The sequence below is a fragment of the Miniopterus natalensis genome, chromosome 21, assembly GCF_054644295.1.
Source record: "Miniopterus natalensis isolate mMinNat1 chromosome 21, mMinNat1.hap1, whole genome shotgun sequence".
Lineage (NCBI taxonomy): Eukaryota > Metazoa > Chordata > Mammalia > Chiroptera > Miniopteridae > Miniopterus > Miniopterus natalensis.
In genome coordinates, this window is record NC_142101.1 from 9,499,775 (window position 1) to 9,515,710 (window position 15,936).

At 41.7% G+C, this 15,936-nt stretch overlaps 1 protein-coding gene across 1 annotated transcript in view; it reads right to left on the reverse strand.

The window, feature by feature from the left end:
- The window catches only part of RGS7 (regulator of G protein signaling 7), a 230,090-nt gene that overhangs the window by 73,381 nt on the left and 140,773 nt on the right, over nt 1-15,936 (reverse strand). Inside the window, exon 3 of the mRNA XM_087828939.1 lies at nt 251-301. Within this exon, the coding sequence (XP_087685065.1) occupies nt 251-301 (51 nt within the window). The remainder of the gene's footprint in view (nt 1-250; nt 302-15,936) is intronic.

The window sequence follows — 15,936 nt, forward strand, 5'->3', positions numbered from 1 at the left end:
TAACAATTGCCAATCACCTGAATCAAATTTTATTAAATGGAATATTAAATATGTAAAAAATTGTAAACATGTACTAAGTAAATTTTAGATGAATATATGTTGACTACCATAAAATCTGTATAAATGCTACAAGCAGAGTTAAGTGTAATTATAATTTTTCAGGTTTGTTTGCGTGTCATATTAGCCCCGAGAAACATATTTCTTAAAACCACAAAAAATAATTCAATCAATGGGAAAATGATTTATTTACCTGGATCTTCTATAGTTAAGTTCTTTATTAGCCACTGAACAATGTCTGACCCTAGAAAAAGAAAAAAGAAAAACACGAATATATGTGAACATTTGTCTGTTATATATTTTTAAGAACTTCCAAGTTTTGGCACCCATATTAGTAAGAAGGTTTCTAACTGTTACAGATTACAGATCATCCACACATGAAGTACAGAAAACAGAGTGTGAATACATAGCTCTTCTTCAACAAGCCAAGGTGCAAACCGTAAATTATTAAACATGAAGGTTTAATATACCAGTAGCGGATAAAGTGATTCATTCATTTGTTCATTGAATACATGTTTATCGTGTGTCCACTTTGTTTCAAGCACAATTCTTAGCATAACTAATACTTTATAAGATGGTCTCTGTCACATTTCTGGTTGTTCCCACCCCATCCCGCCTCTGTTCTTAAGCCAAGGACATTTGTTGTCAGTTTCTGAATAGTCCCGTGTGTTACAAGCCTCTGTGTCTTTACAGAACTTTTCTCTTTCACCAAAATGTCTATCCACTATTTTCAAGACACTCGAGATTCATTTACTCGCTCAAACTTTTCTCGGCCCTCACCTTTGTCCACTGAGTTGACAACGCCCTCCCTGGAATCTCTGCAGTTTTGCATCGTAGTGTTGATCACACAACATCTCAACCGTTTAATTGGTTCAAGTCCTAGAGCGCGCCCCTTGAAGTAAAGCATCATATTTACCTTTGTCTATTTGGAGCATAACAAGAGCTTAATAATGTTTGATGAATAAAAACCACGAGTGAATATGTGTTCTTCACTTCCCACAGAAGATGTGGGGAAGATTCTGCAGAAAACGTTGTGTTTGAGGTAGATTTTGATATATGAACAAGACAGAAATTTAGTCGCTGAAGGGGCGTATGTCACATTTTAAAAGTGCAGAACAGCCCGGCTGGTGTTGCTCAGTGGTTGAGCATTGACCTAGGATCCAGGAGATCGAGGTTCGATTCCCAGTCAGGGCACAGGCCCGGGTTGCGGGCTCGATCCCCAGCAGGGGGCGTGCAGGAGGCAGCCCATCAATGACTCTCATCATTGATGTTTCTATCTCTCTCCCTCTCTCTGAAATCAATAAAGCTATATTTTAAAAAAAGAAAAATAAGCCTCTTCCCACTTGTGCAGAACAAAAAGAAATGACCCTTGTCAATGGATCGCAGAAGCTGTCACCTTAAAATGGAACAATCGAAACCCTACCTACAGCATTACAGTTCCTCAGTGTCACGAGGTAATTAAAACTTCTCTACCACATCATATTAGTAAAAGACATGATGCCAGGAGGGGACAAAGCAAGGTAATGTCACTTCTGACAGTGAGCGTATTAACGGGAGCTTTCGGCCTGATATTGTAGCTATCCTCATTAAGCCCCACTCAGTAAAATTCCTAGGAGCGAGAGACAGAAAGACAATGTCCTTTTCGGGTCACCCCACTGGTGTCAGGACATTAACCCGAGACATGGTAGTGATGGTCTGCTCTGGATAAAAGACTGCAAAACGCTGCTTCTGAGAAAGACTTAGCTGTCAAAGAGCAGGTTCACATCAGCAAGCCTACCTTTTCTTGGTGAAATAATCTCTCTCTCTTTTTTTTTTTTAACAATCTTACATTTTCTACATTTATTGAGTTGTAAGTCTTAAAATTCGAAGTCTAGACTGCACGATAGTACCAAATATAGAAACCCAAGATTATTTCCTTCCGTGCATGCTCTCTGTCTACAGCCACCCCTCAATATATGAAACTCGAGAGTGTCCAACAATCAGCTGCATTGTCTAGTATCTGAATGTAGTTACGATATTAGAAATGTTATCTAAATATCAAATTTTAAACATTAATGGGTCACACAGCACCCTATCAATTTCAAATTCACCGAGCTCCCTATTAGATGCACTCTCCATTACTCGTCTATAGGTATCTACAGAATTAAATTTCGGAATGCTCTCTCCAGTCATTTTTGACTGTGGCCCAAATGATGTCACAGGAGTAAGGCAGCGGAAATTACTCGTCCAACCATGTGACTACACAGCCATTTCCTAAACACGGCAACTACTCAATTCACTGGTTTATTCATTAAATTCTTCGAATATTTATTACATTATTCCAGGAAGCACCATGGTATTAAGATGCTACAATCATGTGAAGGAAGAAAAACATTTCCATAAGTAACTAGAGTATGAAAGTAGTTACGGATATGGATCTGAGCGGGAGAAAGAACTATGGAAATCCTGGGAAGAAAGGAATCATTCCTGTCTCTGGTGATTAGGAAAAGCACTTCTGCTGGCCTTGAAGAATGAACAGGTTTCCACCAGACTGAAAGGTGAGATCCCCACAAGGGGAAAAGCAGGCTCCATGCCTCGCACAAAAGGCAAGCTTTGCAATGGAAATGCTGTGTAATCCAGTCCATGGGGGATACAGCTGCTGCAACGAGCCAACCTATCTGTTTGGTCAAAGGATTAATTTTTTAAAAAATGTTTTATTGATTTTAGAGAGAAGATGGGAGAGAGAGAAGCATCGATGTGAGAGAGAAACTTCGACTGACTGCCTCCTGTACGCACCCCGACCAGGGGCTGAACCTGCAACCTGGGCACGTGCCCTGACCGGGAATCGAACCGGTGACCTTTCGGTGGACAGGACAATGCTCACCTGCCAGGACCAAAGGACTAATCTTAAAATTCTGTGTCAAGTTCTAGACTTCCCTAGAAAAAGAGAGTACAGTGTTTCTCTTTCCTTTCCAATATACTAGCTTCCATGATCAGGGCCAGATACTCAAGGAAACATGATCAACTTTATCAACTAACTGTCTTCCGCACAAAAGATCATAATATTTTAACAGAAGAGGCCCTTTTGGATCATTCCTTTGAACAGAGAGGGAGCAAGTCATGGTTCTGATGCTCTAAGTGGGGAAATTAAGACAAAAGGGTAATCCAGTTAATGTTTCCAGTTTAACTGGAAATGCTGACAAAAAGACCTGCAGTGTTGGAAGAGCTCCTTAGCGGTGCCGTCAACATAGCTCCCACTTCACCTTCTCATATTCTTTCCCGAATTTCAGTCTGGGCTCCAGAAGTTCTATTTTGCATCCACCAATGACAATGAGCAGTTTACACTCAGACACCCTCCTCTGTAGCATCCCTGCAGCTGCTGGGGAGCCCTCCTCTCCGGTGACAAGCAGGTTCGCTATTTCAATCCGCCCCCCCCCCCCCCCCCCCCCCCGGCTCGGTGCACATGCCCAGGGTGGGTGCAGAGCTGGGTAAATAGGAGAGCGAGAAGACAATGACATTTGGGCTCTGAATAAACAGAAAGGTGGCTTCTAATTCCAGCAGCAATTTCCAAGGTCTGTAATTCATTTTCAGGATATTTAGGTATTTTCTTGGTATTACTATGACTTCGTTCCTGGGCACGGACATAGCGTTTGAACAGAAAGCACACCTCTGAGTGCTGATTACAAATCAAATTGCTAATTTCTACCCATTTTAATTTTTGATAAGTTCTTTTTTAAGAGCCACTGGTTTTAGAAACTTTCCAGTGCTACAATAGCTTAGATTCTATTGAACCCCAGGAATTTTCCTCAGGAGCCCATTGGTTTAGGCTCTATTATGGAAGGAAGAGAGAGTGCCATGTCCTGGTAGCAAAAACATATTTCAACTAATGAAAGGCAAAGTATTTTAGGTCGTGCAATGTGCCCTCAAATGTCCACAAATCGATGAGGATATTGGCTTTGTAAGAGTGAAACTACACAATGGTGGGAGCGGGTAGACCAGTAGCAGAAACAGTAACTACCTAGTGCTATCACCCTCGATTGAGTGCTTGCTGAGCATCCATGAGAGATTCAAAGGCCTTACATCCCTTAGGCATTGTAATGCCCACAGCCATCCTTTAGATACTATCATTATCCCTGGGTTACAGCTCCCAAAAGTAAAACAGAGAAGTGCAGTCATTTGCCTAAAGTCACACAGCTAGGAAGCTTGAGATTCGAACCCACAGTCTAATACCAGGTTCATGCTCTTAATCACTCGGACTGTCCGGGGCTCCTGGGGTTGCGGCAGGGAGTAGTTCACCTTCTGTATTACTAAAAATCACTACAACCAAGTCTATGGGAAGGAAGATGGTCTTTTTCTTTTATCTGTGCCTGGAGAACCAGAGAGATAAAGCGTGTGTAAAAATGGGAAATTATAACATTTTTTCCTTAAATGGAAGGTACTACAGTTCATAATCAGAACCTTATTATCACAGGGTCCATTTCCAATTAACTCAGTTACCTGGTGGAGCGACTGGAGAGGACTGCGTATCCCAAATGCCCAAATGTCTACCAGATAATTAACAGAATCAATACTATAAATATAATTGATGGTGCACTAACCTGGAAGCGAGGGCAGGCTGGTGTTAAAACTGAATCACAAAGGAATGACACATCCCTCAGGTGAATTTCAGTCTAAATTCTTCCTGCTGTCTATTTGTCACACAGTATAAATAGGACGTGGTGATCTAGGCATAATTCTAAGTGTGGCAGCACTAGATGGACACTGGCAAGTCGTGTCTTCAATATAATATATATTTTTAACTTCTTCATAGCACTCAGTAATTTGTAAATAATTAAATGAGCAGTTATTTGTGTAGTGTCTGCTTCCACCTTTTGAGCAGTAAGCTCTGGATGGGTGGCAACCACATTTCTAAGTGAACCAGACAAGCACAGAGGCACATACGTTACAGGGAGGGAGAGGGACAATCTCAATTTTGCATGGATAAAATTATTTCAGATATTAAGTAATGTGGAAAAAAAATCTAAAGAACCCCGTGAGTGAGAGGGACTTCTCGGTGAGGGGTAATATGTTAATAATCTTCCCTCTGATCAAGAAATCACCTTATGGAATTAGAAGTGTCTCAGTTGTCTGCTAGGAGGGAGTTTGGAAGTCATCCTCGGTCTGTAGAAATAAATACAATTTGTACATCTAGAAAGCTTTCTGTTGCAATATTATGCCCGATATACAGCTAGAGATGAAGAGCAGTCAGAGAACAGAAAAGTATAGCACAGCCCGCAGCCCCGTGCCTCTGGAGTCGCTTCAAGATGAGATTTTGAGCCAGACATGAGGACCAGATGGCGGAGGTCAAGGAGAGCGCAGTGCCACAAATTCAACCAAAAGTGTTTCAGCCAAAATGCTAAAAGCCAAATAAGATATATGCAAAGAAGGTGGAGGCCAGTGAAAACCTAGACAGGCATGGTTAGTTTTGTTGAAGGTCCAGATACCTTTGGGTAGATAATAAAGGAAAGGACCACAGAAATACACAGAAGAGTCAACAGCAATATTCTAGTCTTTGAGGAGCTGACAACTTGGGTAGTGAGACAGGGCAAATTCTTAGATATCCCAGGAAATGGCAATTACAGTCAAGCGTCATCCAGCTAGGACCCAGGATGAGCTGGGGCAGCCAAGGGGAGCTTCAAAGGATACAAGACTTAACCTGTATTGTAAAGAAACTAGGACTTAGAGACGCGGAGAGAGGGAGAAAGAATGTTCCAGGCAAGGGCGTTGGCCAGCGTGGGCAGGGGGCAGAAATCTGCTGCTTTGCTGGGCTGCAGAAGACTTTGCTTCAGGATAACGGAGGGCAAGACTGGAGAGGCAGAGAGAGGTCAAGGGATAAGATTTCTGGAGGAGGCTCGCTGGGGCTGAAGGTGAGGTTTTCGAGTTGGGGGCAGGATAAGAGCAGGAACTAGAGCATGATGTTCTACACGGTGGCTCCAGTCCACCGTTTTCTCACTGACACGAAATCACCACGCGAAAAGGAACACACAGTCTAGCGAGAGAGATTGCACCCAATGTCTCCTGGCTTCAGGCACAGACGCCAATGCTTATTTTCAGTGCAAAGTTTCAAAAGCCCATGTCATCATTTTCATTCCCTTTAAATATAACCCCCTAAGCTAGCGTTTTTTTATTGAAAAACAAAACAAAATCTCACATGGGGTTTGGAACTGTGGTTTGAGACAGTTTTGGTGGCAAGTCAAGCATTTTGGAAATGAGTTTCCTCAGTCTGTGTCGGGCCTGTGGTGGCCACTGGAGCAGGTTGTTCCGAGCGCAGTGGTGTGTGCGAAACAAGAAATTTAGTATCTTAAGCCTTCGAGATGAATGTTGCACCATCTGAAAAGAATAAATGCCCTGATTATTCAATTACCTTGCATCCCAGGGTCTTATTTACCATCAGGTTTCCCAGCGTGCTGATCTATTTACTGCTAAATTGAATAATTCTACCTAAAGGGAAAAGCGTACTCTTACTGCCAGGTTGTCCCTGATTGATTCCACAGCACCGAGGCACAAATACACTTACAGAAACAAGTGCTTATGGCCATCAGCCGGCGCACACAGCAGCGCCAAGAAGACTGCCGTGGCCTAATCCCATTTCATTGCTCTTCAGTGGTCTTCACCTTTTTAAACGCAACTGGTTGCGGCAATAAGAGAAAGGGAGAGGCACAAAGAGCGGACACGTCCATTATCCTGGTGACAGTTCTGCAGCTTTCTCCTGAAAGCTCCTCCAATGACACACGACACAACATTACAGCTCCCGTGCCTGCCCAAGAGCGTCTGATTCAGCTCTTAGGCTGAGTGTGGAGATCACTCTTCCCAGGCTGTTACTTTCTCACTGATGTCTGGCGATTTGTTTCAGGGAGCAAGCTAGGTGCGGGGTTTTACCGCCTTCTCTGTCAAGGCAGCGGTGAAGCTGGTTGCCTGTGAGGCTCACAGGGGGCTTCTTTTCTCTTTTACATCAGCCGAGCATTGGACACTGAGGCACAGATGTCCGTTTCCACTCTCCCCACGGGATAAATTTATTTTAAGTTGGTCTAGTTTTCCAAAAGTTGGGTAATTTATTAAAAATGCACACACACCTCGGTAGACTCCGCACCTTTCATCCTGTTGTGAAAATGCAAATGTAGAATCTCCTGGGTTGCCCTCTTTCCCTCTCTGCTCCCATCATCAAGTCTTATTGGCTCTGTCAGTAGAATCTCAAGGCCTGATGCATTGTCATCTCCTCTGCACCTACCTAATCACATCACCTCTCCCCTGGAATACACCCTGTGCCTCCTCCTGACACTCCTAGTTCCCAGGCTTTCTCTTAAAGCCGTTCTCCACATAGCAGCCACAGTGATCTTTCAAAAATGCTGCCCTTTAAAAAAAAAAAATCCTCTCCACATAGTACTAAGGCTATGATCAGGGGATGGGCTCAGCTGAGTGAGCCCAAGTCACCCCACCCCTTTGACCATGGAGCACAGTGAGCACCCACAACACCCCCAAACAAACCACACTGAATGAATTCTCCTTATAGAAATGGGGCAGGGGGAGTGTTCTGATATCTAAATGAGGAAGGACTGCTCCAAAGGCAAAAACAATGGCTATTGTTATATGTTCCTGATGAAATTCTCACTGGTCCAAAATGGAGTGAGAAAAATGAAAATGATAGATTGACATTTAAAGTTAACAAGTCTGTGACAGGCCCCAATATGTTATTTAATTTCACTGGTTCATCATATCCAAACCTTGGGGAATCCTTAATCTAGGGCATATATTTCCAAAGTGCATTCTAAGCTGCAATTGAGGTTGCCTACAAAAAAAAAAAAAGGGAGGGGGGGAGTTTATTGTCAAATAGGCTCAGAAGTGCTGGAGAAATATCGAAAAAGACATTCTTGCCCTGGCTGGGAAGCTCAGTTGGTTGGAGTATCATCAGGATACCCCAGGGTTGCGGGTTCAATCCCCAATCAGGGCACATACAGGAATCAACCAATGAGTGGAACAGCAACTCGATGTTTCTCTCTCTCTCACCCCCTTCCTCTCTCTCAAATAAAAAAAAAAAGAAAAAAATAGAGGTTCTTACTACAGAACTTCTCAGAACCTTAAAAATACTAGTGTACATTGTGAACTCTAAAAAAGAAGCTACAGTAGACAGCATATCCCACAAGTATTTGACAAAGGAATTCCTTCATGAAGAATCGTCTTAACAGGCTTGTCCTGGGAACTGATAATCTAGAGACTCATAGGACTTTCACCATGTGTTCGATGTTTGCTGATAAAGATAAATGCATCATTACACTTTTTACAGAAAGAGAAAACCAAAGAACACAAATTAAATTAAGATGTAAATTCAAATATTGTGTCATGTCGCCGTCGGCTATAACTTCAGTGTTTTCTAAATATTATTTTCTTAGCTTGGCCTGCACATTTGTGAAAAATAATCCTGGCTCACATGCTTTTATTTCCCCAAATGACTTAAACATCTCAACCCATTGTATGAATTTAAAAGCATGTTTAGATCTTTATTGAAGTTGTATTACTGTTGCCAGAGGAACTATCCAGTATTAAGGGGCGGGGAGAGCAGAACAGTAGCTCTTCAGGTATCAAGCATGAATAAAGTGAAAGGAAATGTGTGATGGAACAGGACGAGACAGAGCTATCGTCCCTGGATCTGTAAATTACAGCTAACAAGGGCCATTTGACAACAAAGAGCCATGAGACTGTTACATAGCTCCTTCCAGAAAACAGCATCAGCCCAGCCGGTGTGGCTCAGTGGTTGAGCATCGGCCTAGGATCTAAGAGATCACGGTTCAATTCCTGGTCAGGGCACATGCCTGGGTTGCAGGCTCAATCCCTAGTCAGGGGCGTGCAGGAGGCAGCCGATCAACGACTCTCTCATCATGGATGTTTCTCTCTCTCTCTCTCCCTCTTCCTTCCTCTCTCTGAAATCAATAAAGATATATTAATTTAAAAAAATCAACAACAATGCACAATAAATAATTTGAAAAATACTAAGTACCATTATGCTTCTTGCTGTAAAATTATGCTGGTTACCTAACAAAACACGAGTTGCTTTATAATTAGCACTTGTTTGTAGATATCTTAGGCTGTGTCATGTATGGGGTGGCAAAATGAGTCCCGATTTATTTAGTCTCCATCACCATTTATCCCCCTTTACCCTTTATACCTCCCCCCCCTTCCCCTCTGGTAATCCTGATCTAATTTTTAACAATTCCCTAGAAAAAGTATTAAATTCATAGCTCTCTCCTGAGGCAAAGCAATCCTCTCAGGAGAACTGGTCTTACGTTGAATTTTTTTGTGTAGTGTGAATGCTCTTTTTTTTTTTTTTTTGGATAGAACACTAATTTCTGAAAATGAGTGGAAAGCAGCTGTACAGCTGAGCTTAAATATAACTTAACAATGTCATCAGTCTGCCAGAACAAATTTTTTTCACCCTAATTCTCACCATCCTCTGCTTGATTTGAAAGACACCTACATATATTTGACTAAATTCTAGGTGTTTCCAAATTTATACTGTTTCTTCCTAAAAGCATATGAACTTGGAAAGAGAAATCCATTATCAAAAAGCAGTAACACAAAAGTCCTCTGAACATATATTTATACTTTCAGAAATGAAATGAAGATTGATGTGACACGGAGTGGTTCACCAGAACTCAGAGAAAACCAGGGCCAAGTAAACTTACCAACCAAAAAAATGTATGTCCTCCTTGCTCTTAGACCTCCCTCCTCATTTCTTGGTCACATGAAACAAAATCTCAACTGTTATCTCGAATACCTCTAGCGAGGTTATTTTGGTCAGACAGACACCTTATAGGACAAGCAGACCTTTGCTTAGTTACCTACAGGATACTCCCCATGGTGGCCTTGTAGATAGCGGCTTAATTTGCTTTAGAGAATATTGCCCATACTGACCCTAGAAGTTGGACACTTTTCACAGAGTCTTCCCTGGGGAGTAAGCTATAAAGTTAATTTTGGCAATTTAAAAACAAAATTTCCAATGTTCTTTGTCTCAAAAAATACAGCAAATTCCAGTAATAGTACAAAATACCCTTTGGCAACCTATTAATTCAAGATTATTAAATAATTTAAATAGTTATTTAAATAATTCTGCCTTCAGGATCTTACCTAATAATAGGGGCTCACTGTAATTATGAGTTTTTTATGCAATATATATATTATCTACTCTTTTGTTCTCATAACTGTTCTATGACCTATAGCTTTCATGTTCAATAAACATGTACTGAATTCATGGATATGACAGAAACAGAAGAGGTGGGAGAGTCTTTGATCCCAGACTTACAATAAAGTTAGGAAGAGAATACATAAAACTGAGGATCCATAAATGATCTCGGGACAATATAAAGTGACACTAAATGCTAAACTGTGCTTTGGTTGTGACAGTTCAGCAAATGGAGAGACCAGTGTGCAACAGAAGACTCAGAGGGAGTTGAATTGAGGGAAAAGTTGGTCTAAAATGCAAAGCCTCTAATGCACAAGTGGCCGAACTCCTTTCTCCTGTCAGAGTGGAAATGTGGAAATTCCCTGGGTTTAGTTGTCATCACTTCTCTCACCTCCACCTGCATCGTCTCCTCGGGTGAAAGCATACAGTTCCTTGGAGCACGCACCAATAATTTCCCTAATGTCTCTGAAACCAATCTTCCCTTCGAGCACCTGGCCTGAAGACCCAACCATCTACTTGACAGCTCCACTTCCATGTCCAGTGGGCAGTCCAAAGACATGGCATGTCTGAAAGCTGACCTTTGAAACTCCACTCCCTGACCTGCTACTTTCCCTGTATCCCAAAATCCAGTAAGGATGCCAACAGCCAACCAGTTCCTCGGCCCAAAACCCAGGAATCATTATTAAGTCTTCTCTTTTCTTTATCGCCCAGAGTCAATTCAACATGCCCATCAGCACCTGTGTCACATTCACTCAAAAACTTCTCACCCTCCCTACCGTGGCCACCTCTGTCTAAGTCACCATGCGTTTCTCAACGGCTCTCCCTGAGTCTGCTTTGGCAAATGCCCACTGTCCACCATGCAGAGCTGTCTTTTTAAAAACTTAAATCTCTACTTAAAACGCTCCAGTGGTTGTCCATCACTACTGAAATAAAGTTCAAGCTTTCTGAATATGTTCTGTAAGAGCCCACTCTAGTAAATCATGAACCATTCATCCTAATACCAGTTTGGCAGATCATGGCCTGCATTTTAAAAAAATAGAGTGGAATAAAAAATACTAGTGCATCATATGTACTACTAGTAATTTTTAAATACCTTTTAATTGTGTGTGTATATATATATATATATATATACACACACACACACGAACACATACATATATATATAAGCAAACACACACACATATATATATATACACACATATATATATGTGTGTGTATTTGTTTGAAATGCAAAACGTATTTCTTAGTATGAGTTATATAAAAAAATTTGCAAGCCCTATAGCTACATGATATGGCTCATTCCCCTCTGCATCTTTTCCCGCAACACCCTCCACCTTGTGCACCGCAACGGCCTCACTGACTTCCATTTAATCTTCAATCAGACAAGCTCATCAGTTCCTCAGGAGCTTTGCACATACCCCTCTGCTTGGAATGATTTCTCTTTAGAATTTTATGGGGCTGGTTTTTTCTTATTTCTCATCCCAATGCAAGTGCCACCTCGTAGTAGGCGTCCTATCTGTAGTAATTTCCTTCCCGCACAGCCCACCAGGGCCAGGCCATCACTCTGTTTAAGCTTCCCCGTAGCACTGTGGCCCTCATATCGCATTTTTTACTTGTGTCCTGTCTGCATCTCTGCATTAGAAGGCAAACCTCCATGAATTCAGGGATCACACCTGTCAGCTTTACTATTTTATCTTCGGGGCAAAGAATTTTGTTCATGATACGCTGTGCCCAAGGAGCATTTGTTGAATGAGGAAATAGAATTGAAGACAATTCTCTGGAGGCAATGCTGGCGAGACCTGTAGTCTCTCCTGGGCTCTTCAGGGCTCCCTTTAGAGAAGATGAAACAGTGGGGTTAGTATTCAAAACTCCTCCCTTTTGGCTTTGCACTCAGTCCAAGAGGCCATTCATTTTAGCAAGTTAAACCGTTAATTATGGGGTCCCTGCCTGTCCTTTCTTTCCGTGGGAAAGATAAATAGTTATTATTAAATAGTTATTTAAAAGGCAGAGATTTCTTTTAGGGCAATTGTTATTAAAATTGCACGAACACGGGCATAAAGCCACTTATTTAAAATTAGGACAAATTGATTTAACAGAGCCCATTTTCCTTTTAGTCACTATCTCGTGTACGACCTGCTTAGACTCAAAAAGACACCTTTTTTGCCCCCCTCCCCACTGATTTCCTAGCTCACACCAAGTGCACAGCACTGCCGTGATCAAAGCAACGCTTTAACCTACTTATAGTAATTTACTTCCAACACAAATCGTTTTTTCTGGCATTGCCGATTTAGTGAACATTATTTTAGACACGGAGTAATTTTTAGCTCATTGTGGAGAACAGGCTAAACTGACAATTTTGTATAGTATGTATTGTACTAGTATTGTTTTCTCTAAATTTTCTTTGAAGTAGATGGGACATGGTTCGTTGAAAGAAGACAAGATCGGGAAATCAGAAGTCCTGGTCCCAGCTCTAATCTTAATGAGCTGAAATACTTAGACAAGTCACTTCAATTCCGATCTCACTCAGAGTGAGAGGGCCAGTTTAGGTAAAAATTCCTACTATTGATTACTAGTCATTATACTGCAAATGCTGTTTTAAATTAATCCCCAGTTGATTATTACAAAACCCTTCCGAAGTATATTTGCATATGAAAAGGAGACTGACTGAGGCTAAACACCACCGAATAGTTCAGCAGTGAAGATGCCCGAATTTAGATAGTCGGGCCCCAGAACTCACAACCGTATTTCCCTACCTTACTAGAGGACCCAAGTTCCCATCCAGCTGTGAGAGCTCAATTTACAAGTTTGGGGGTCCTTTGATCTTCTGTTAGCTTATCCGTATACACATCTCATTGTTCCAGGCGACTGTAAACTACTTAAGCGTAGAGACTCTGCCACCTTCGAATAATCTCGAATCATACCTTCTACCTGCACGTAGTAGGTCTTCAGCAGTTCCTTTAAAAATTGTCGGAAGTGGAGATGGATCCATGTGACAATTTTGAGATAAAGTAGACAGAATCTAAGACCCTTCCTGAGGCTCTGTGAAGGAGGTGGCTATGTCTGCACAAACTCACCTTCCACTTGCCCCACTCGGTGCAGCCTTGTCTTCACCCCGCCACTGAAACTGCTCTTGCCCAAGTCAACCACCAACTTCCAAAGACACGTCTCGTAATAATTTACTGCATCTTTTGAGGACAGCTGATGCTGCTGACTAACCCCTCTTCCTTAAAGCACTCACCTCCCTCGGGCTGGGTGACACAGCCCCTTCCTGGCTCCTCCCCCACCTGTCAGGGTGCTGCCTTGGTCCTCATTTCAGCATCTGCTTTCCCTGCTTATGCCCACAGTGTGGCCACCTCCCCAGGCTCGGTCCTAGGTCCTTCTGTTCTCACTTTGCACACTGTCCTCTGAACACTGTATCTGCTCCCCAGGCTTTGCTCTACCATCTACTTACACTACTAACGATTTTTAAATTTATACTTCCAGCCTAGATTTTCCTCATGGTCTTTAGACCTCCTATAATAACAAAAAGTGATCATTTAACTTGAAAAACACCTCCATGCAAGTCGTATGATGATGCATGGAATGGGTTAGCATTTGAAGAATCTGAATAAGGAATCCATACTCCAGGGATGGAGAGCTAACACTTGGAGCTAATCGGGTATCCATATTACAGAGGTGGCTTCGTAACTGATTTCTATTATATCATCGCAGTCTCCCAGAGCGCTTAATTAGATTGCAATGCTAGAAATAAATTTTTGTTTGTGAAATGAGTGAGGCACAAACTGTATGTTTGGTTATATAAAGGAGGTGGTAGGATCCGGCAAGCCGGGAAGCCCGTTCATTTGAAGCATGGCTCGGGGACTAGCCTTGATGGACCTTTCTCCATCCCAGGAAGGCTAGCTCGCTCACGGTTTCTATTCTTGATTTTCCTTCAATAATCACCAGCACTTTTCTTAGTCATTAAACAAATGTCAGCTTGTGTCACAACCTTCTTTCATAACCTTATTTAAAATTATCTTCTATGAGAAATCTTACACTGTGGATAAAAGCATGATGCCAAGGCCTTCCTTCTAATGACAAGTGGCCAATTCATATGTTTAGAATTGTATATTCATAAAACTGTATATCCAAAGAAAATAGATATACGTACGACTAATCATAACTAAGGTTACTTGACCAAAACTGTAAACCTAGCTGAATGCATGCGGTCCCTCACTGTTTGACACTGTCCTGTCATCATCGCGAATGCCCAGTAGATCAACACTGTATAGTCTCAAAGGTTCCTCGATTCCTCGCCAGTTTTTATTTAGCCTTATTACCTCCCAGTTCTCACCATCATTAGGTTACTGTTAAAAATTTGATCAGGGTGAGACAGAAGAGACACAAATTACTTAAATCTCTTGATGGAATTTAATAGTTTGGAAGAATTAGAGCATTTCATATGGGAGATATATCAAAATAGATGACCTAAAACCAAAGTTGTTTTCCCCAGAATCTGCGGTTACTGAATTTGTGTCCTGAGGCTGCTAATATTTTTCAGCTCTTTCTTAAAAGAAAAATAAACGAATGCAGTCCAAGTCTTCCTCCATCACCCTTTGCTTCCCTATGAATACAAAGGCAGTGTTTTATAAAGTGTATTCCTTAGACCACGGGTGTTGTGAGGTGCTCTGGGAAGGGACGTTTTCCGGCAGATAACTTTGGGAAACACTGCATTATACAGGCCTGGTTTGCAGACCCACAACCAACGCTATTAGCATTTCAATGAATCGCCTAATTTTACTTTGTTAAAACCCTTCATTCACAAGTGCATTTGAGCACAGAGCAGATTTTTGTTTCCTCCCAACATCTGTATCAACAAACTTTGTTTTGCATGGAACATAGGACTGGGAACTGCTGTATCGTCCCCTCCATCAAATTCATTCGCTGACAGATGGGTGCTGTGTAGCTGAGGCATTTCTTTCTACTTCATGTAGGAATTGAAAGTAGTAGATATCTCTTTTATGTTGCTTTTTAGTTGCAATAAGTGAGCACAGAACAGGCATTTCCCCTCCCCAACTCTAGGTCTTTACTTGTATGAGCCTAGTATGAATTATCCCAACTTTTATATTTGTAGCAGTGACTACTGGGATGTGAAAGAAGCAAAAACAAAATTAGAATTTCTAAGGAATGAGAACATTAACGCTGAACCATAATGTGCAATCTAAGCAGACATCCCATTTCTGAGTTGACGGTAAATACAAAGGGAAGGTTCCATCGCCACACAATCACTCCATACTCTCCTCTGAAACAAGGCCGTAAGAGTCTTGTTTCTGGCTTGGATCAGGGCTTGACCAGCTGCCAGGGGAAGTGCCGGCTCCCACAGAAACATTCAGAGCAGAATCACAGCTTCTCAGCATGGGAATCCCAGGAGACAGGCGATGTAGTCAACAGGCCCCCAACCGCTATTTTAAAATTAAGACCTGTTCTCTTTAAAGGCATAAGATTTATTTACTTGATAACTATTTCAAATCGTCTACTTTCACCTGCTTTGCCTGTCTCTTGATGCCATCCTTTATTTCCAGAAGCTTCCTTGAGATAACAAATGGGCGGGGAATTAATAGGATTTCAACATTAGTGCTTTACTGGGTTTCAGTAAGCTGGTTAATTAATCTCGTTATGAACACCTCAAGTATTCAATTAGCTAATAA